Source organism: Eumetopias jubatus, unplaced genomic scaffold (assembly GCF_037043125.1).
Source record: "Eumetopias jubatus isolate StellerSeaLion01/CBP00866 unplaced genomic scaffold, mEumJub1_p1.0 scaffold_11, whole genome shotgun sequence".
Taxonomy (NCBI): domain Eukaryota; kingdom Metazoa; phylum Chordata; class Mammalia; order Carnivora; family Otariidae; genus Eumetopias; species Eumetopias jubatus.
The window spans coordinates 19,225,670-19,249,339 of NW_028274817.1; the positions used below are offsets into that span (position 1 = coordinate 19,225,670).

The 23,670-nt window shown below is 37.2% G+C and overlaps 1 protein-coding gene across 9 annotated transcripts in view; it reads left to right on the plus strand.

Annotated features, from left to right (window-relative positions):
- ZNF280C (zinc finger protein 280C) overlaps positions 1 to 23,670 on the plus strand; it is a 78,402-nt gene that overhangs the window by 37,650 nt on the left and 17,082 nt on the right. For 8 of the 9 annotated variants that reach the window (XR_015769424.1, XR_015769426.1, XR_015769428.1 and 5 more), the window contains 7 exons: positions 3,863 to 3,994; positions 5,282 to 5,580; positions 6,051 to 6,191; positions 12,951 to 13,013; positions 16,996 to 17,114; positions 17,258 to 17,330; positions 20,978 to 21,122. Coding sequence is in view for 1 of the 9 variants with exons in the window: in XM_028122730.1 (XP_027978531.1) it covers positions 3,863 to 3,994; positions 5,282 to 5,580; positions 6,051 to 6,191; positions 12,951 to 13,013; positions 16,996 to 17,114; positions 17,258 to 17,330; positions 17,455 to 17,470 (843 nt within the window). In the remaining 8 variants the exon portion in view is untranslated. Of the gene's footprint in view, positions 1 to 3,862; positions 3,995 to 5,281; positions 5,581 to 6,050; positions 6,192 to 12,950; positions 13,014 to 16,995; positions 17,115 to 17,257; positions 17,331 to 17,454; positions 18,993 to 20,977; positions 21,123 to 23,670 lie in introns of those variants that run through there. The other variant, XM_028122730.1, reaches the window with a different exon arrangement.

Sequence of the window (23,670 nt, forward strand, 5' to 3'; positions counted from 1 at the left end):
TCATTTGTACAAAAAGTATGATTATGGTGAGCACCTGCTTTTCTTCTGGAAGACTGAAGATGGGGTGACTGAACCCTTTAAAAAAAAACCTGGCCTCTTATACTCAAGAGAGCTTTCCTGGTAAAAAGCACTTCATACCTGTTGCTGCAGTTAGTTGCTGGGGGATTGATTGAGGCGTGTCCTCTGCAACTCCATTGGGAGAGGGTGCTTGGAAGCTGGTGCCAGTATCCTCCAGACTCCACCCAATGCACTTTTTTCCTTTATTACTCCTGCTCTGTATCCTTTCACTATTATAAATCATATCTATGAGTATAATAACTTCTAAGTCCTGTAAGTTCTACTGCATCATCAAACCTGGGAGTAGTCTTGAGAACTACTGACACACCATCGGTGCCCAGTTTTTGTGAGTTTGGAGTACCTAGGAGGTAGGCAGTCAGCATTCAACAGAGGAAAGACTCTATTAATCAGAAGGATCATCACACATTTTTCAAAGCACTTGCAATTTACACAGTTGTTCACAAAAGACTCAAAAACCATAACTGAGCAGGACTATACTTGTAATTGAGGTAATATAAGTGTGATTTTAGATATTAGGAATTATTGAATATATGGCTCATTTTATTCTTTTTAAAGACTTTAGTTGTAACCTTTTCCTAAAAACATATTAGCATGGCTTAAGTGATTTTGGAGCTAACAAATACAGTTCACACAATTTTTAAGAAAGGATGAGGGATTTTAGATATGTTAGATATTCTTATTAGATCTTTATAAAAATCACAAGTAAATATATACTAATCACTTGCCATATGACAGTCACAGTGTTTTTACTTGCATTATTTTGTTTAGTCTTCTCAACCACCCTACAAAACAGATATCTGATCATTTCATTGATAAGGAAACAAAGCTTTATAGAGAATAAGTTACTTGCCCAATATCATATTCTCTCATAAATGGTAGAGCCAAAAATAGACTTAAAGCCCGAGGTTTTATCATAGAGTCATATCCTTTACTGACACTGTCTCAAAGCAGATATTACAGATAGTCAGAATTAGCCTTGAAAATTCCTCAAATCACCCAAACAATACAGTATGTTTGTCAGAACGTTCAACCCAGACAGGTTATTCTCTATCCTTGGAACAGATCACCAATTTTTTGGTTGAATGTCATATTATTTAAGAGGTACTGTATTTTCCTCCTTACCACATCTCAAGCATACATGCATAAGAGAGATATGCTAGACTTGAGTCCAACTAAGGGAATAGTAGATTAATGTCTCCCATCCCAGGGCTCTGGGTAAATGCTCATTGAATGAAATGGCAGACATTTTGAACTAGTTAAATTGTGCCTGCTGCTCATGTGCACACTCTGTCAATCTCTTGCTGTCTGCCTCACTATTTATTTAACAAATATTTATTGAGTGCTTAATGTATGCCAGGGACTGTTTTACAGAAGTGAACAAAGCAAAGTTTGTGCTCTCTGGAATTTGCATTGTAGTGGAAAAAGTATGTGTATTATGTCTGAATGTATATGTATGCCAGCTGGTGATAAATACCATGGGAAGAAAACATGTGAGGGTTGGGAGTGCCAGGACTTAGGAGGTGAGGAGCTGTTTCTGTTTTATATATTGGCGGGGGGCGGGGGTCAAAGAGAGCCTCTCCAGAGAAAATAAGCGGGTTAGCTGTGTGGGTATCTGGGAGAGAACATTCCAAGGACAGGGAACAGTAAGTAGGCAGTGAGTTGAGCATATATCTAGATGTTCAAGGAGCAGCAAGGCCAGTGTGGCGGGAGCATGGTAAACAAGCGGAGGAAGAGCAGTAGGAAAGGAGATTGTACAAATAGAGTGCAGAGCAGATGATGTAGGGTCTTGTGAGCCAGAGTTAGGATTTTGGTATGTATGGAAAGCCACTGGAGGCTTTAAGCATGTGAGAGATGACTCTGGCAGCTATGGAGAGAAGAGACTGTTAGGAGGAAAGAGTGGAAACAAGAAGGCAGGAGGCGATTGTCAGAGTCCAGGTGAGTGGCTTGGACTGATATGGTGGCTGAACAGATGAAAAAAGTGGAAAGATTGTTTCTGAAGGTAGAGCTGACAGGTTTTATTAATGGGTTGGTGGATGTGGGGTGTGAGAGAAAGACAAGAGTTAAGAGTAACCGAGTTCTTTTGTCCTGAGGCACTGCCAAGAATGGTGTTCCCATATATTGAGATATTGGGAAGACTAGGCAAGGAACAGAGTTTTTTTTCTTTGCAGGGTGTATGGGGGGAAATCTAGGGTTCAGTTTTGTCCATGTTGATTTGAAATGCCTATTAAATATCAAGTAGTGATGTCAAGTAGGCAATTGGATGTATACTATTTAAAATCATGAAACTGGATGAGATATAGGTACAGGCAGAGAAAAGACTTCTGGGAACTGTACTCTGGGGAATTTTCTTATCTGTCCTGTGATCTTGCTGTCTGTTTCTTGACTGAGATCTTTTTCCCTCTTTCCTTCTCTCTCTTGAGCACGTATTAGGTGAATCTGTTTACATTGCCTGTACCTATGATATGATCCGATACACCATACTTCTAAAATGGTCTTAAAAATGAAACTAAAACAGTAATATACAAACATATTTCTATATTGCTTTGAAATTTTTTTAAAGATTTTATTTATTTGACAGAGAGAGAGTGCACAAGCAGGGGGAGCGGCAGGCAGAGGGAGAGGGAGAAGCAGGCTCCCCGCCGAGCAGGGAGCCCGATGCAGGACTCAATCCCAGGACCCTGGGATTATGACCTGAGCCGAAGGCAGGCACTTAACCGACTGAGCCACCCAGGCGCCCCTGCTTTGAAATTTTTAAAGAACTTCTATTTATCAAATGCCTGCTGTGCACCAGTAACTGCTAGTTACTTTCGTTTATGTTAACTCATTTGCTTTTCCTAAGTGATTATTTGTGCTTTACATGGAAATAGTGACAGGCCTGTGGAGATGTAGCTTTGGAGAAAACATTCTTTTGCATTTGTATGTTCTAAATTTACATATAAATATAAAATATATTTTTTAATTAGTGAGAACGTATACATAAAGATTGCAGTTGATAATATATACTAGAAGACCAACTAGCTGTGAGCAAATGACTTAGATCTCTCTTGGGTCCTAATTCCCATTGATAAAATAATAATAGGCCTGAGTTTGAGAAGGGACCTAGTCAAGGGGTTCTCTGACAGTAGATTGGGATCAGTTGTTCTGATTTGTACTTCTACACCCATGCTGTCCAATATCACACCCACTAGCCACCTGTGTCTATTTAAATCTAAATTAATTAAATTTGTTTGGCTGTAGGAATTTCAGTTTTTTTATGAAACAAATAGAAATTTTAAAAACTAAAAATAACTTGGTCTTTTCTAGGATTAAAAATTAACTCATTTTCACAGTATCATGTGCTTGAATGGTTTATACTTCAAATTTATAATTAAGCTTTCACACTACAAAGGTATAGGACTTGTCACATTTTAAACTAACTGATATAATTTTCATTTTGATTGCCTATATGGTAACAAATACTTTTTTTTAAGATTTTTTTTTTTTTAGGTAATCTCTACACCTGATGTGGGACTCCAACTTAAAAACCTGAGATCAAGAGTTACTGTATGCTCTACCGACTGAGCCATCCAGGCGCCCCACAAATACTTTTGAAACTCAAATACTAATGCAAGCAGTGTTTTTAAAAATGAAATAATATTTTGGCATTATTTATGATGGGATATGGTAAAATACTGGTTTTTAAAAATTATTTAGCAATTACAATTAAGAGCAACTTCAGGTCCCAGGATTTGTAGTGGTAGAAGTTATTATTTCTGATAGTATTTTTAATGTTTTTTGTAAACAGAAAAAAGGAGTTCATCGTTGTACAAAATGCAGACTGCAATTTTTGACCTGCAAAGAGAAACTGGATCACAAGACCCAGCATCGGACCTTTATAAAGCCTAAAGAGCTAGAAGGATTGCCTCCTGGTACAAAAGTGAGTTTTAAATATGTTGTATTTTAACAATTCGTGTGGTAGTAGAAATAAATTCCTGCCTGGCTTTATCTGTAATATTAAAAATTAACTTCTGCTTGTCATTAAGATTTAATTTTAGGTTTTGTCATTCTTTTTTAAAGATTTTATTTATTTATTTGTCAGAGAGAGAGCCCAAGCAGGGGGAGCGGCAGGCAGAGGGACAAGCACGTTCCCCACTGAGCAAAGAACCTGATATGGGACTCGATCCCAGGACCCTGGGATCACGACCCAAGCAGAAGGCAGACACAACCAACTGAGCCAGCCAGGCATCTCTTAGGTTTTGTCATTCTTATGTTTGGAAAGAAAAACTAATATCCATTTTTTTTAAGTTAATTGACACATGCTATATTGGAGCATATTCCTTTGTAGTGAGTGCAACTAGATTAACTGTAGACTGAGTCAGTGAGTTGTTTCAATACTCTGTAGGCTGTTCGTGAGCTTTTGCAGCATATATGTCTGCTTCAGCTGCTAGACTATAAGGTCAAGAATCATGTTTAGTTTATCTTTGTGTCCCTAGCATCTATCATAGTGCCTTGAATGCCATACTTTGTTGAAGTTGGTATTACTGAGTCTACTCTCAGTTCCTTATATATTCTGTATACAAGTCCCTTATTAGAAATATGACTTGCGGGATGTCTGGGTGGCTCGGTTGGTTAAGTGCCTGCCTTCAGCTGGTCATGATCCCAGGATCCCAGGGTCCTGGGATCGAGTCCTGCATCCAGCTCCTTGCTCAGTGGGGAGCCTGCTTCTCCCTCTGCCTGCTGCCCATCCTGCTTATGCGCTCTCTCACGTGCTTGCTCTCTCTCTCTGACAAATAAATAAAATATTTTTTAAAAAAAGAAATATGATTTGCAAATACTTTCTCTCATTCTGTGGATTGTCTTGTCACTTTCTTAACAGTGTCCTTTGAAACACAAGAGTCTAAAATTTTTATGAAGTGCATTTAATCTATTTTTTCTTTAAGAGTTTTGTAGTTTTAGCTCTTATAATTTGATCCTTGATACATTTTGAGTTAATTTTTGTATCTAGTATGAGGTAGGGGTCCAAATTCATTCTTTTGCATGTAGATATCCAGTTGTGCTATAGCATCATTTGTTTGAAAAGACTATTGTTTCCTCCACCGAGTTGTTTTGGTATCCTTGTCAAAAACCAATGGACTATAATGTCAAGGCATGCAGTGAACTTTTTAATATTAATGCGATGATTAATTTTCTAAAATATGTATATATTTTGCCTTCATTTTTATAGGTTACTATTCGAGCCTCAATTGGACCGCTTCATTCAAAACCGGTTACATCATCTCCCAGTAGTAGTGTTCCAAGCACTTCTTCTTTTCAGCTCTCACCTGTGAGGTCTAAAAGTACAGCTGCTAAAAATTCCACAAAATCTAATCCAAGTAAATCTAAGACAAGTAAGCTTCAGGCAGCTAAACCTAATACCAGTAAGCGAGGTAGAGGTGCATCTAAATGCAAGACTAAAACCTCTTACAAGCAAAAGAAACAACGCAACAGAAAGAATAAAATCAGCATAGCTTTGAAGAACTTAAGGTAATATCTTTTATTCCAGATATATAATACTAATTGAATATTAAAGGTTTATTTTAATATAATTTACCATATCACAAAGATCCCTTGCATGGTTACGTGCTGATCACTTGTCTGGCATAAAGGCTAAGCAGATAAAAAAAAAAAAGGTACTCTTTACAACTGCTGAGCAGAACTGGAATTAGTGTTCATTGTATAATTATCATCAATTACACTAATCTATTTTGTGCTTATATCTTGTGATAGTTGAATTGATTAATGTGATCCTTTTTATTCCAGGGAAACATTAACTGGTGTTTGATTTTTGACACTTTATTCTAGCTTATTGTTTCAAATCAAATTTTCAAATTATGTCTCTACTTAAAGATGTTAATTTAAACATTTTAGCTTCAGTTAATAAAACATGAATGAGGCTTTACCTTATTATTTTTGTTTCATGATATATTTTCATCTTTTTTTTCTGTCTCTACAAGGTGTCGTCGGGGAGTTCACAAGTGCATTGAGTGTCATTCCAAAATAAAAGATTTTGCAAGCCACTTTTCAATATATATCCACTGTAATTTTTGCAAATACAACACTAACTGTAACAAGGCCTTTATAAATCATATGGTGAGGTAAGTTAAACATGTACACCACCAATCAAAATTCCCATTTAAGATGTTTGTTTTTTTAAAAATAAAGTTGTCCTAATAGTTGTCACATCAAGGAGCTAAAAGGATTGAGCAATAGGGAACTTCTAGGATATTACTTAATATTATTTTCCAACATAATAAATCATGAAATTAGGGGGACAGAAATTTTTAAGAACAGTTAGACCAATGAAATTAGAATAGGTTTGTTTGGGAAATTTGTTTTTCTAAGTCTTTTAAAAAGTGGTTATTCTCAAACATAAAAATTTTTAATGTTTTCAAAATATTTATCACATAAATACATGTAACTCCATGAGTGTTATCCTTTTCAAAGCAGTCACTTTGAGAGACTTCAGGTTTGTCAAAGATGCTAAGAATTTCTCCCCAGCTTCTCCCCCTTCTTTTCATCCATCTTTCTGCCCATTAGTCATTCAAGCCATTTATCCTTGCATTCAAGAATGAAATGTGAAATGAGAGACTATAGGGATATTCTAGTCATGATGCTACTGTTAGAATTCCTTTTCACACGTCAATTCAATTTATCTTATTTGAGCACCTACCGTGTACTCTATGCTAGAGAAAGACGTCAGAGACCACATTACTTCATTTGGACCTCATTTGTAGAAGCTTACTTTATTCTTTCAGGAAGGATTTTTTTAAATACATAAAAATTGTTCAGATATAAATATGCTAAGTTGATTATTCAAACTAAGGTAGTTCCATTTATTTTCAGTCAGAAATAAGATATAACTAATAAAAGTGGTTTTCGTGCAGAGCATAACAAGACCCTCTGTTAAGTTGTACCCCCTTCCTTACCAGTGTCCCAACTTAGCTCATCATATACAGTATTCATTTTGAATTCTCATTACCTCATGATTTTTAGAGTCTTGACCCTTCTTTCCAGTCCAGCTGCACCAATCTGACTTCCTATCAGCCTGACCCTTAAGGTCATCTGTTGTGAATGTTGCTTGCTTTTTATCCTAGAATCTTTTTTAACCTTCAGACATGTTAAACCTTGCTATCCGTGAATCTCTTATCCTTTTCGATCTTTTGCTGCGCTCCTTTCTAAACTACCAAACTACACTTGATTTAATTAGCTCTGAATTTGTGATTTTTAACTTTAATTTCGTTCTGTTTTTAAAAATACCTCTTTGTTGAGGGCACGTTCTGCATGGAGCACTGGGTGTTACGCACAAACAATGAATCCTGGAACACTACATCCAAAACTAATGATGTAATGTATGGTGATTACAGATGCAAAAAAAAAAAATCTCTTTGTTTTTTTAATCTACATCTGTTTAAATCCTTTTCAGTACCCTCAAGATTTTATTCTAGTCTCTTTGTTGTTAGTCTTGTTCTTACTAATTACTCAGAGGCCATCCTTCTCATTTTTCCCAAGATTAACTTTTTTCTACCTCAGGTTTTTCTCCCTTTATCCAGACATAAATCTCAGAAAAAGACATTTCTCACTTTTTGAAAGCAAATACTGCCCCTCGTCCCTTCCATTTTCCCCACAACCTCATTCAGTTATTTTGTGTCTTCATTTCATCTCTTTTTCTCTACCACATTCCTTCTGCCTGCACATATTTTCAGGCATTTTTTTTAGGATGAAGGAGATTTGCCTTCACTTTGCATATTTTTTTGTCTTCCTTTTACCGTCAACATTTTAAAGAGTTTCTTTACTACCTATTTGCCACTTCTTTACCCTTTGTAATTTGAGTATCACCCCCACCTATTAGTTAAAGCTGCCCCTTTAAAAATTATCAGTCAGTCATATCCTAATCACTAAATGTACTCACTAATTTCCATTCTTACTTTTCTGTGACTTCTTTAGAATATTTGATGCTTTTGATCACTCACTTTTGAAAATCTTCTCAACTTCTCTTAATATGTTACCATAATGTTTTTCTTCCCTTTTGGCTACTGCTCTGTTTCATTACCTTTTCTTTTTTTTGCCTCAGACATTTTTTTACTTTTTAAGTTTTTCATTTTAATTCCTGTATAGTTAACATACAGTGTTACATTAGTTTCAGGTGTACAGTATAGTGATTCAACAGTTCCATACATTACTCAGTGCGCATCATGATAAGTATGCTCTTATTCCCCATCACCTATCCCACCCTTCCCCCACCCACCTCCCCCCCCCCCCGCCCGGTAACCATCAGTTTGTTCTCTGTAGTTAAGAGTCTGTTTCTTGGTTTTGTCTCTTTTTTTCCTTTGCTCATTTGCTTTTTTCTTAAATTCCACATATGAGTGAGATCATATGGTGTTTGTCTTTCTCTGACTTATTTTGCCTGGCATTATACTCTCTAGCTCCATCCACATCATTGCAAATGGCAAGATTTCATTCTTTTTATGGCTGAATAATATTCCATTGTGTATGTGTGTGTATATACATATAGCTATATACACACACACACATCTTTGTCCATTCATCTGTCAGTGGACACTTGGGCTGCTTGTACAGTTTGGCTATTATAAATAATGCTGCAATAACACAGTAGTGCATGTATCCCTTTGAATTAGTGTTTTGCACTTTTTGGGCAGAAACCCAGTAGTGCAATTACTGGATCCTAGGGTAGTTCGATTTTTACCTTTTGAGGAGCCTCCATACTGTTTTCCACAGTGGCTGTACCAGTTTGCATCCCACCGACAGTGCATGAGGGTTCCTTTTTCTACACAATCTTGCCAACACTTGTTGTTTCTTGTGTTTTTGATCTTAGCCATTCTGACAGGTATGAGGTGATATCTCATTGCAGTTTTGATTTGCATTTCCCTGATAATGAGTGATGTTGAGCATCTTTTCATGTGTCTGTTAGCCATCTGGATGTCTTCTTTGGAGAAATGTCTGTTCATGTCTTCTACCCATTTTTTAATTGGATTATTTTGTTGAGTTGTATCAGTTCTTTATATATTTTGGATACTAACCCTTTATTCGATACGTCATTTGCAAATATCTTCTCCCATTCAGTAGGTTGCCTTTATTTCCTTACCTTTTCTCCTTTTCTTTTTTTCAACTCTTCTTGCCTCCTTACATTCCTTTTCTTGGTTCCTTAATCACTCAGAATTTTGTTTTACCTTTCAACTGTAAATCCTCCAGTTTCAATGCTGAGTTTTCCTGAGATCCATCTCTTCATCAGTTTGATAGATATTTTCATCTTTGACCCACTGGCATCTATAAAGAACAAAAATAAGTCAGACATCACTGTCTGGGATCCAAACTACCATCACCCCAATACTCTTTAAGCTCAGTTTGTCTCAAGGTGTCATTTGTGGAAATGTGGAGCATCAACTGAAAATAATACACTTTAAGTTTCTGAAGCCCATGGTGCTCTCTTGATCTGCCACCATTCATAATGGCTTCCTGAATGTCCACCTTCTGCACTTTACCACTCTGCCTCCCAACTACTGCAGGGATTTCTATACCTCAGTTGCTCTAAACCAGGCCCCAGCAAATCTTTCTCTCAGTATACTGCTGGGAAGAATGCTGGTATTTTGTTAATTTAAGTATAATTAACATACAATTATATTAGTTTCAGGAGTACAATATAATGATTCAACAATTCTATACATTGCTCAGTGCTCATCAAGATAATTGTACTCTTTTTTTAAGATTTTATTTACTTATTTGAGAGAGAGCACAAGCGGGGCAGGGGAGGAGAGGAAGAAGCAGACATAACATTTGCAAATTTCTCCCATTTAGTAGGATGCCTTTTTGTTTTACTGATGGTTTCCTCTGCTGTGCAAAGGCTTTTTATTTTGAGGGCCCCTAGGTGGCTCCGTCAGTCAGGCTTCCAACTCTTACTCTCAGCTCAGGTCTTGATCTCAGGATCAAGTGAGTTCAGGCCCTGTGTTGGGTTCCACACTGGGCATGGAGCTTACTTTAAAAAAAAAAAAAAAGCTTTTTATTTTGGTATAGCCCCAATAGTTTAATTTTGCTTTTGTTTCCCTTACCTGAGGAGACATATCTAGAAAAATGTTTCTACAGCTGATGTCAAAGAAATTACTGCCTATGTTTTCTTCTAGGAGCTTTATGGCTTCAGGTCTCACATTAGGTCGTTAATCCATTTTGAGTTTATTTTTGTGTATGGTGTAGGAAAGTGGTCCAGTTTCATTCTTTTGCATGTAGCTGTCCAATTTTTGTAGCACCATTTGTCAAAGATACTGTCTTTTCCCCCATTGTATATTCTTGCCTCCTTTGTCATAGATTAATTGACCATGTTAAGTGCGGGTTTATTTCTGGGCTCTCTATTCTGTTTCACTGATCTATGTGTGTGTTTTTGTGCCAGTCCCAGACTGTGGTGATCACTACAGCTTTCTAGTATATCTTGAAATCTGGAATTGTGATACCTCGAGCTTTGTTCTTTTTCAAGATTGCTTTGGCTATTTGATGTCTTTTGCGGTTCCATACAAACTTTAGGATTTTTTTTTCCAGTTATGCAAAAAATGTTCTTGGTATTTTGATAGCAATTATGAACGCTGGTCTCTTATTCTGTGCCAAACACATGGCTGCCCCAATGGAGCTTTAATTCTGCCCCTAATTTATAGGAGATTAAATTGGAAAATATTTTTAGTGTTTCTTAAACCCATGGTCATTCTATCCTCCTGCCTCCCATTTTCCATAGGTCCTTCAGCTGTCTTCTAGGACCTCCAATACCATTCTATCCCAAAATATTCCCATTTGGCCTCAGGCTTCCTTTATAACCTTTTCCTAATTTCCAGTGAGCCCCAACCTTGCACTGCATTGTTATCACACACATGGAGCACTTACTCATTACTAGCCTCATAAAGAACTGAAAGTATCCACTTCTGCTTTTCTAAGGGCCTTTGCATTTCTCCTAATTCAGTGGTGTCTTGCTTCCTTTGTTGCCTCAGGTACCTCCCCCCGAATGGTACACCCTGACCCAGTGTGGACTTTTGTCATAGACTTGAGCTCTGTACCTACAGAGTCTCATTTTCTTAGAGGTTGAGTACCTTTATTCCCAGCCCACACCAACTCTGTAACAAGTCAGGCCCCCCAAATTAATCTTCCCCAACATATAGTTTGTTTCATATTCAATATCTAAAGTGGTTTTCCATATTCTTTGTTATTCCTTGGACTGCCCCTCTTCTTCCCTCTCAGTTTACCTTCTTCTGTGAAGAATATGATCACCACAGCCACTCATAGGAATCATTCCTTCCTTTGAGTTCTGTACCATTCAGCTATTCTGCCTCATATTAAATATGTGTCTTATCTACTTGAGAGAGCAGTTCTTTGTATTCAGCATGGCACCTATTCTGCAGCTATTTTCATGGGGTTATAGCTAGCCAGAATCGTGTTTTTTTTTTCCCATGCGTACATGGTATGCTGGTGATAGTTACCTTTTGTCTAATGATAATCATTGACCTGGTGTGTTGGCTGGTTTGGGTCTGTCAGTGCAAGCTAGGGCAGCTAGTGTTTCTCAAACTTTAGCTTGCATAAGAATTCACCTGAAAAGGGGCACCTGGGTGGCTCAGTCGGTTAAGTGGCTGCCTTCAGCTCAGGGCATGATCCCAGGGTCCTGGGATCAAGCCCCACATCGGGTTCCCTGCTCAGCGGGAAGCCTGCTTTTCCCTCTCCCTCTGCTACTCCCCCTGCTTGTGCTCTCTCTCTGTCAAATAAGTAAGTAAAATCTTAAAAAAAAAAATCACCTGAAAAACTTGTTGAAACTGGTTTCTGGGTCTCACTGACAGCAATTAATTCAGCAGGTCTAGAGTAGGGCCTGAGACTTTGTATTTCTGTTGAGTTCCCACGTGATATGGATGCTGCTGGTCCATGAACCACACTTTGAGTAATACTGTGCTATGCTAGTCCTGGCTAATCCCACCTGACTTTCTAATTCAGGAAAGCTTTCCTTATCAGTTTAAAAGGGGGTATAGGGATGCCTGGGTGGCTCAGTAAGTTAAGTGGTCGACTCCTGATTTTGGCTTAGGTCATGATCTCAGGGTCCTGGGGTCAAACTCCATGCCAAGGCTCCATACTCAGCAGGGAATCTGCTTGAGAATCCTCTCTCCCTCTCCCTCTACTCCTCCCCCTGCTCACGCGCTCTCTCTAAAATAAATAAATCTTTTAGAAATAAAAATAAAAGGGGGTATAAAAGCTAATGCCATTGGCTGCAAAGCTTGGTTAGTGTTTTTTTTTTTTGTTCTGTGCATAAAAGAAATATTGTTTTAACTCATGAGCTCTGCTTTGCTTTCCCTAAAGGCTCTCCTAATAATTGCAAAAGATTCTTTAAGTGTTTCGTTTTACTGATGGCAGGTAAAGGTAATGTAATTTAGCCCAAGTAGCATTTACTTCAAGGGTCATTCAGATTCTCCCCACTTGCTAAGTATATTAAGATAAGAAAGGGATAATTATTATTCATAACAATTTATATTATAGGAAAATACATTATTAACAAATACCTTTTAGATTGTTTTTAACTCTTAATTGTAAAAATTTAAATTGATGCTCTTTACATTTTTAACTTTGAGAGGTTTTTTTTATATAATGGTGAGGGTACTGATCATTTAAGAATATTCTCAGGGAAATATGTTGTTAGAAAATACACAGGTAAAATGAAATGTAAGATAAAAAATGAATTAAAGCAGAAGAATAGAATTTAATAATTTAGGTCATGATCTTTTATTCAAAACTAAGAAACTAAACATGGACTTTGAAATATGGTCATAAAATTAATATGACTTATTGTATAATAAAATCTCACTTGTCTGTTGTCTCTCCAGCTCTCATAGCGACCATCCAAGTAAACGGTTTTATATTTTTAAGAAGCATTCTGGAACTCTCAGGTAACTAGTTGATCTTTTTCCATTCTCTCTTTTGAAAAATTGTAGTAACTTTTTTTTAACCTGATGTTTAAGTACCTAGTTTGGAAAATGAATGATTGCTACCAGACATAAGACAGTTCTATTCATTATATCATAGATCGAAGAGGAAATAGCTATGTTTTCTAGCTAAACTTTGTTGCAGTGGTGTTAGGCATTAAGATGAAATTTTCATGGATTTGCATTATAAAATAAAAAATAAGGCTCTCCAACAATATTTGAAGGTTAGAAAGATGTTTAAGATATCTACTAAATTGAGTAACACTGGTTTTGGTCAATATATAGCCTTCACAATTCTTAGGGTTTTTTTTTAATTTTGAAATAAAAGTACACAACCTGTTTACAAAAGGAATTGCTGATGAACATTTCTAAAGGCACTGACAATTAACTTTGATTATACCACACACCCTTAGCTCAGAAATCCACTGAGCATCATTTTTTTCCACGTTCTTCTGATTTCTTTTGACTTCATATTCCTTTGTTTAATTATTTTGCTCATGTTGTCATTGCTATTTGAAATTACAGTGCCAAGATCTTGGTAGCACCAGGCTAAGACAAAGACTTAAGTTTAGCCAGTACTTATTTTGATGCTTTCACTTAGTGGGAAAGTGGAGGAGGGGATGATAGATCTCAAGATCTTTGTATTTATTATTCTTTCTTTTTTTTTTTTAAAGATTTTATTTATTTGAGAGAGAGAGAGAGAGAAACAGCATGAGAGGGGAAAGGGTGAGAGGGAGAAGCAGGCTCCGCGCTGAGCCGGGAGCCTGATGTGGGACTCGATCCCAGGACTCCGGGATCATGACCTGAGCCGAAGGCAGTCACTTAACCAACTGAGCCACCCATGCGCCCATATTATTCTTTCTGCTTGTTGACTCTTCCCTAGATATCTGCAGGACTAGCTCCCTCATCTCCTTCAAGTCTCTAGTCCAATGAGTGAGGCTTTCTTTGACCACTCCATTTAAAATAGCATTCTTTCCCCTGGGCTCCATTCCCACCACTCCCTATCCCCCTTTATTTTATTTTTGTTCACTTTTTACTTTCCAACATGTTGCATACTTCACTCTTTTGTTAATTATCTGTGTCTTCTCACTAGAATGTGTATGGTTTGGATATTTGTCTATGTCAGATGCTTACTAAGCATTGAATAGTGCCTGACACATGGTACACATTCTGTAAATATTTTGAGTAAATTAGTGTATATGTTGAAAATGACATATATGGATGATGGACCAACAGCTCATAGGCAGAGGAAAGATTGATTCTACTGCAAAAATATATTCGTGCTATTTTTAAAATATTACTAAATTCAAGGAAGTAGAATTTTACTGAAAAATTTTATAAGAATGAAAAGGGATTTATTAAGTCTAAAGATTAGAGAGTTTAATTTTATTTACCTCACTGTTGTCAAGCTTAGTTGTGTGCTTGATTCTTGAATTCATTCTGTGACTTTAAAGATCTGAGATGCTTTTTTCTTAACTTGGGTGGGCCTCAGATTTAAATAAAAAGTTGATAAATTTCTGTGTATGGGACTTAACATATTTATAATTCTATAAAACAGTAAATTTGTAATTACTGTTTTGTTACAATGCAATGTTCATTTTTTATTTATTGTGCACCTATTATGTATAACACAACGTAGCAGTTCCTATTAAGTTGACAATGAAGAAGGCTTGGTACCAACCTTCAAGGAATGTACAATTTATGATAAGGTGTGAATATAAGTAACTACAGTAATACAGGAAGGTTCATAATAAGTGCCGTGAGAGTTACTGATTTCAAAGGGAGGAGAGACTTCCACTTAGAAGAAACACAAGGGCATTCTCGTTGGAAGAAATAGTATAAATAAAAGTACAGAAAGGAAAGAGCAGAAGGCATACACAATGAATGACTAGTAGTGCAATTTAGATGAAGCATGAAGTTTATATAACATAGTATTAAGATCAAAGTCTGGGGGAATAGTTTTGAGCTCAGATCTAGATTATGAAATCCTTGAAAACTAGGCTAGGGAGTTTGGACCCATTGGGGAAACTGTTGGTGTTCTGTGTGTAGAATTAAGGAAGATCAACGTGGAGGGCATATGAGGTAAGATGGAGCTGCATGGGACACATAGACTGTTTAAGATTATTATGGTAGTTAAGTCTGATTTAATAAGAATCTGGGTTAAGCTGGTGAACTGGTATCACACTGTTTAAGAACATGGACTCTGGAATCAAAGGGTTCATTTTCTTTTTTTTAATTTTTTTTAAAGATTTTATTTATTTATTAGAGAGACAGCGAGAGAGGGAACACAAGCAGGGGGAGTGGGAGAGGGAGAAGCAGGCTTCCCGCTGAGCAGGGAGCCCGATGCGCGGGGCTCGATCCCAGGACCCTGGCATCATGACCCAAGCCGAAGGCAGACACTTAACGACTGAGCCACCCAGGTGCCCCAAAGGGCTCATTTTCAATCTAATTTTGGCCTTGGTAGGTTATTAAACCTGACCTTGTCCTTTATAAAAAAGTAAAAATTTTAGCACCTACCTCTTTGGTTTGTTACAGGATTTAGATGAGATAATATGTCTAAAACCCTCAGCCTGGCACAAAGTTAAGTGCTCAATAAATTGTTAATATTGTAAAATATTTGAAATATTGGCTGTTCTAAGAACAAAGAGAGTCAAATAATTTTGAGCCTTTGTGTTGGGAGCATGACATCATAAGAAAGATTAGTTAGGAGGAATGGTTTTCAGGGGTGGGGACGGAAGTACAATTTCAGTTTATGAAGATCATTTTTGATGTGCCAGCATATGACAGCCAGGTATAAATATACAGCGGGCTGTTAAGACTAGAGCTACAATAGGAGCACCTGGGTGGCTCGGTCAGTTAAGCGTCCAACTCTTGGTTTCAGCTTAGGTCATGATTTCATGGGTCATGGGATCAAGCCCCCCTCTGGCAGGTGGGCCCTGTGCTCGGTGGGGGAGTCGATTTGAAATATTCTCTCCCTGTACCCTTCCCCCTACTCTCTCTCAAAATAAGTAAATCTAAAAAAAAAAAAAAAAAAACCTAAAGCCACAGGGGAGAAGTCAATCTAAAGTATGCTACTGGTTTTTATTCCTATACAAGTGAAGTACTTAAATTTAAAGTATTCAGTGAACTGTAAAGGTATGTTTATGCTCGTTAACTGACAGATAATAACAATAATTAAATTACATGATTTATTTTTAAAACTTTCCCATTTCTTTTCTAATTTTATCACCACTAAAATAAGATACTAGGTTATAGGCTCCACAGAGTTTACCCTCTTTTTTTGTTCACTCTTGTATCCACAACACCTAGTAATATGGAGTGTGTAAAGAAGGTCCTCAGAAAATGTATATTGAGGGGCGTCTGGGTGGCTCAGTTGGTTAAGCGTCTGCCTTCGGCTCAGGTCATGATCCCAGTGTTCTGGGATCGAGCCCCGCATCGGGCTCCCTGTGCAGTGGGGAACCTGCTTTTCTCTCTCCCTCTACTGCTCCCCCTGCTTGTTCTCTCCCTCGCTCTCTCTCTCTGTCAAATAAATAAATAAAATCTTTTTAAAAAAGAAAAGCAAATGTATATTGAACGAGTATTATATCCTTGTTTTCCAGATGGGCGAAGGTACAGAAAGGATGTGACTTGCACAAGCTATACAAATTGTTAGTGGAGCCACCACTGGGTTTTAGGTCTCTTAACTCCTGTCTTTTAGCAACCAATATGAGAGGGAACAGTTTACAAAGCACTGAATGTTAGCATAACTTAAACATGGCTCTATCATTTTCTAGAGTACCATTTCAGATAAATCAGGCTTGTATAACAAAATTGGAAATTGATGGTCATGACACATAAAAAGCACATCAAGAGTTGTTACATGGAAAAATAATTATTGAACTTCTATATGGACTTTCATGAAAGATTGAAAAGATTAAAAACCTTTGCTTTCTTTTTTTCTTCATAGGGGCATTACTCTCGTGTGCCTTAAATGTGACTTCCTAACTGATTCTTCTGGTTTAGACCGTATGGCTAAACACTTGTGTCAACGTAAAACTCATACTTGCCAAGTTATAATAGAGAATGGTATGTGTATATATAATTGTGTTACTTTGAATTTCTGATATTTATTCCAGTATTTTTGATCAGCCACAATATGGGCTCTTCTGTATTAAGTTAATAGTCTCACTCATTATACTATTTTAAACATAAAACTCTTCTAATTTCAGTTCCCAAAAGTACCTCAACTTCTGAACCCGATTCTGAACCCACTTCTGAACTCAGTTCTGAACCCACTTCTGAGTAAGTTTTATTTTCATTTAGTGCATTTTTCTTTGATGGATTTTAGCACTGTTGCATTTTTAAATGTATCATTAATAGAAATGAAAAATATTAAAGTATTTTGTTTTTGTTTTTGTTTTTAAAGCCGCTTGTTGAAATAGATTCCTGCTCTATGGAGCTCGTGCAACCTGGTGCAAGACAAGTTGGAATTTCCTAAGTTCAAAGTTCTGAAGTGTTTTCTTATACAAAGGCAGTTTCCTAAGTTCAAACTTCTGAAGTATTTTCTCACACGAAGGCGGTTAAACAGCCAAGTTCATGACACTAGCTCTGATTCAGCTCTTTTCAGCTTTCAGATGGCACTAGATTCTTATTCCACCTTATCTTTGTGTCAGGTTAACATATCTTAACATATGCTTTTTTCTCCAGTTGGCTCTCTCCAAAAATAACTTTTGTTGCTATGGTCTTTTTTTGCTTTGCTTAAAATAATTTGTGTTTTTCTCTGCTGTACTTCCCTTCAGAATATTGCATTCCAAATGATATGGCTATTCATTTTCTTTGTCTGTTTTGTCTGGTTTCTTAGTTAATTTCTTATGAGTCTTACATTTTTAGGTCAGATAGCTGTCTTTTTCCTCTTTCCTTGTCTGTCATTGTTCTATTTTTCATATTTTTCAGATGCAGAAGCAACACAGAAATTTCAAAAAATGTCCAGGATACTCCTGGTCAGTGTCCCCCTTCGATGGACACAACTGATGCCTGTTCTCTCTTTCCAAGGAATGTGAATTATTTGACTGTGAGACCTCCTCTAGATTGCGGCCTTAAGAAATCAGACCTTGGGGAGAGTCCCTTCCTTCATGACTGGCCTCCCATAAGGCTGATGCTAATTTGGCCAGAGATGACCTCAAGGCCCACCAAATTGAGCACAACTTCCCACTGGGGGCTTTGGTTTTTGATCTTATGCTTATTGGGTTCATTCTAACCAAGAAAGACCCATCAAATCATTGCTTCAACATCCAAGTTGAAGTTTAATCATTTTGGCTGCTGCCCTTTAATCTTTGTCTAGTTTGCATGCAGTCCAAGGAATATAAAAACTGGTTGTGTAGGGAACCAAGGTTACTTTCATGTTCTTGGAAAACAAGTTTCTAAAATTACAGTTCCAAAGTTATAGTTATTTGTACTGTCATTTGAAGTTTTATCCAGTATTAACCCTAGGAGTTTTCAGCAATACTAATATTCAAATTTTTTAAGTTTAATTTTATCTTGGTTTTATGTTGTCCTTCACCAAATTTATTAATGTGTGTTTTGTTATGTCCACTTTTATCTCTTCTCTTTAAAACTTTCGTTTTGTGTTTGTTTTGTTTTGTTAAGAACCTCAAGAAATTCTTTAGAATTCTCTACAAATTTCATGTAGCTACTTATTGATGGCTTCTAGATTTGGTAATTATTCAGACCATTAGACATTATTACATCCTCTGTCTCTCTTGGGACTATCATTATCTTAGTGATTATCAGTTCAAAGACATAAATAATTGGCAAAAAAACACTTCCTACAGAGCTTAAAACAAATTTTAAAGCTATGTTTCTGTACATCTAATACATAATATCTTCTTAGCCATTAATGTAATTCCTTTGGATAAAGATAATATATTCAGAAAATATTGGGACCAAAAAATGCACTTGTTTCTTGCCCATATATATATAGATGTATATTTTTTTTATTTTGGTGTTTGTTTATTTTGGTTACATTGAATATAGATTTGCTGAACAGTTTGATGTTATTACTTATTTTTTTAATAAAATTTGTATTGGTAAAGTGCCTCAGGAGTTATTCATGTAAAAGCTGTAGATTTTATCATGTAAGTAGGAGCATTGCTTTGCTTCTTACATGGAAGCTTGCTTGCTTGGCCTACAGACTGAGAGCTTTACTGAGTGCATCTTACAGTCTTTCCTCCAGCACAGTTAAAAGCTCACTATGTATATTTTACTAATTTCTTGAACTTTAGAGACTGGCAAAGTCCCTTTTTGACCTTTAATAACCATTAAGGTGGTCAGGCTCTGAAGTTGTTTGACTCAATCATGAGTGGTTTTTTCATCTTAACATCAGAACTTACTGTGCTTTGTACTCACAATTGTACTTTGAAATGGTCTTAGTCCCTTTGGGCTGCTGTAGTAGAGTATCACAGACTAGATATCTTACGAACAACAGAAATGTATTTCTCACAGTCCTGGAGGCCGGAAAGTCCATGATCAAGGCACTGGCAGATTCAGTGTCTGGTGAGGACCCGCTTCCTGGTTCGTAGAAGGATATTGCTGTATCCTCCTGGCAGAAGGGGTGAGAGAGTTTTCTGGGGTCTAATTTATGAGGGTACTAATCCCACGCATGAGGGCTCCACCCTCTTGATGCAGTCATCTCCCAAAGGCCATACTTCCTAATACCATCACGTTAGGGATTAGGTTTCAACATACGAATTCAAACATTCAGCCTATAGCAGAAACATATTGAAAACCAGTTTCAGTGACCACTTCTTACTACCTATAATTCATAGTCAAAAAAAGTTGAATCCAGGGCGCCTGGGTGTCTCAGTTGGTTAAGCGACTGCCTTCGGCTCAGGTCATGATCCTGGAGTCCCGGGATCGAGTCCCACATCGGGCTCCCTGCTCAGCAGGAAGTCTGCTTCTCCCCCTGACCCTCTTCCCTCTTGTGCTCTCATTCTCTCTCTCTCAAATAAATAAATAAAATCTTAAAAAAAAAAGTTGAATCCATTAGTTTTAATTTTCCAGACTGATTTCTGCTGTAAATGATTTTTCCAAAATCTCCAAAAGTGTTTCTTAGTAGTGTTTCTACTCATACTTGTTTCTTAATAGTAGACTTGGCAATGTTCGAGTCTTTATTTCCATATAGTCCCCAGAATGTTTGTTCATCCACCATCTTTCTATCCATTTTTTTTTACTTTTCAAAAATTGTAATGAAAATATATAACATAGATTTTGCCATCTTAACCATTTTCAAGTGAAAAATCCAGTACTAATTACACCAAGTTTTAAACTTTTGTCCAGATATAAATTCTCTGTGGTTTCAACATAGATTCTCTTTTTGTATGCAGATATTTTCCCTGGCTCTGTTATAGTTTGAGGATATGATAAACTACATTGATGCTATAGCAATACTTTAGGTAGGGGTACGTCTTTTTGTTCTTCCATAGGGTTCTATTTCTAACAGCATGTATTAGGTTCATCCTCTTAAAGTATAATACTCTTATTAAAGTTCTGTGTCCTGTAGCACCATTTTTTTTTTTACTTTCTTTAAAACATTTCAAATGGTAAATACTAAACTTGCTGCTTATAGGCAGTTAGTTGAGTTTTAATTGGGGCAAATGAGTTTTAGCTTGACATTTTGATCCCATTACCCTCAGGCTTTTCTAAATAGTTCTTTCACTTGATTCAGAAATAGCCATCTCTTGCATGTGTGCTTTTTAAAAGGTTATAGCTGAATAAAAGTTGTGATTGGCTCAGTTTCAATCCATCACCATTCTTAGAAAAATAGCCTCTGAACTACAGAGACAGTTTCTTGTTCCTTTTTGTCACACTTTGCCAAAACATCTCTTTGGGCCTCACTTACTTGTTCAGCAAATACTTATTGAGCACTTACTATGTGCCTAACACTATTCTAGGTGCTGGAAAAAACAGACTGAAATCTTTTCCCTGGTGGAGCTTACATTTCAATGGTTGAAGACGACAATAAAAATTAAGAAAATTAAGTAGTGTGTTAGATGATGATCAATGCTATGGAGAAAAATAAAGTGGGCAAGGAGGATGGTAAGTATGGGCTGGGGTTGGGAGGTTGCCATTTTAAATCTGGTGGTCAGGACAGGCCTCTGTGAGAAGAGGACATTGAGTAAAGACCTGAAGGAAGTGAGGAAGTGGGCCACTGGATTATCTATTGGAAGAGCATTCCAGAGAGAGAATAGCAAACGCAAAAGTCCTGAAGGGAAAATTGGAACCCTCACACATGGCTGAGGGGAATGTAAAATGGTTCAGCAACTGTGGAAAAAAGTTCAGCAGCTCCTCAAGAAGTTAAAACATAGAATTACCATATGAACCAGCAATTCTGCTCCCAGGTGTATATCCAAAAGAATCTAAAGCAGGGACTCAGATACTCGTACATACATGTTCATAGCAGCACTATTCCCAATGGCTGAAAGACGGAAAGAGCCCAACAGATGAAGGAATAAATAAATGGTAGTATATTCATACAATGGAGTAACATTTAGCCATAAAAAGAATGAAGTACTGATACATGCTACAAGGTGGATGGACGTCAAAAACATGCTAGGTGAAAAAAGCCAGTCATAAGAGATCACATATTGTATAATTGCATTTATGTGTAATATCCAGAATAGTTAAATCCATAGAGATGAAGAAAAGTTTGGTGGTTGCCAGGGGCTGAGAGGGCAGTGGGGAATGGGGAGTGACTACTTAATGGGTACAGGGTTCACCTTGGGGTGTGATGAAAATGTTTAGGAACTAAGTAAAGATGGTTATACAACATTGTGAATGTATTAAATGCCACTGAATTGTTCACTTTAAGATGGTTGACTTTTTAAATTTTGATTTTAAGGTATGTGAATCTCACCTCTACAAAAAAAAAAAAAACCTTAAGCTTAGCAAATCAGGAATATGAAGGAAACCTTTTTAACCTAACCTAATAAAACTCAGCTAACATAACAATGAAAGGTAGAATGAGTCCTGAAGTAGGATCATTCCTAGCTCAAGGAACAGCAACAAGACTGATGGGGCTACAGTAGAGTGGCGCTGGACAGGGGAGTGTGTAGTAGGAGATGGGGCCTGTAAGGTGATGTGGACCATGTAGTATAGGGCCTCCTAGGTAGTTGTAAGGATTTGGCTTTCATTCAGAGATAGGAAGCCATTAGTGGATTCTGAATGGAGAAGTCTTTAATACCTCAATGAAAAACAAAAAAAAAAAATTTTTTGTTTAAGTAGGCTCCATGCCCAGCGCAGACCCCAGTGCGGGGCTTGAACTCATGACCCTGCCACTTGAGATCAAGACCTGAGCTGAGAGCAAGAGTCGGACGCTTAACCGACTGAGCCACCAGGTGCCCCCACAAAAATTCTTTATTACAGTCTTAACAGGATCACCCTAGCTGCTGTCTTGAGAACAAGCTGCAGGGGACCAAGGGCAGAATCAGGAAGATAAGCTAGGAAGCTGTTGTAATAATCCATTTGGGAGTTAATAGAGGTTTAATTAGGATAATGAGAGTGTAGGTGATAAGTGGCTCAATTGAGGATATATCTTGAAGGTTGAGCCAACAGAATTTGTTGATGGTTTGGATATGAAGTATGAGAGAAAAAGTGTGGAGGATGGCACAGTCATTAGCCTAGGTAACTGGAAAAGTGATGTTATTAACTGAAATGGAAAAGACTAAAGGAGGGGAGTAGATTTGGGAGGGAAGATGCAGACTTTGATTTGGGACATGTTTGCATTTGAGATGCCTAATAGATATCCTAGTGGGGATGCCCTGGACATCCTAATGTGTGAGTTTGGAGTTTAGAGGAGAAGTCCAGGCTGTCAGTAACCTTTAAATTTATTAAAGAGTCACAGACTATGAGATCACCACAAATAGAACAGGGATAGAGAAAGGACAAGGTCCACAGACCGAGCTCCAGGGCATGCTAACAATAAGAGGTTAGAGAGATGAGAGGGAATCAGCTGAGGAGACTAAGGAGTGGCTGGTATAAATTGTTCTTAGGAGAAAATGAATTCAGAATGCCACATACCACCATCCCTAATAGCAGAAACAGGGACTCTTTAAACATTGAGAGAACAAAATACCCCCAATTACTCCTACGCATGGAAAACTCCCCTCCTGGACTCTTGTAAAAGTAACACTTGTCCAAAAGTATCTAGATCTGGAATGAATGTCCATAATTTATAAATGGTCTGCAACATAAAGGTGCCATGGCCAAGTAAATGTAGGAAATACTGGGTTACAGTTGCACAGATTCTTTATTACGGGATTGTTCATGCTACATGTGGTCTGTGGTTCTCTAGAATTTAGTGAGCACTTACTGGATCCTGGAATTTCCCCCCCCCCCTACTTAATAACTTCTAAACATTCATCTCCATAAGATACAGTATGGAGAATGCTGACCTAGATTAATTATTGTCAGATTTTCTGAATTGAAAAATAAAAAATAGTTGAATGAGGGCATTGACTAAGATGAACTTCTAGACATTTCATTCATGTTCATGAGTCATTTGTAAGGTGGCATATGTAGCTGGAGGCTAGTAATAGCCATTTTCATAGTCTTAGAAATTATATCAGGAAAAAATTGTATGCTCATT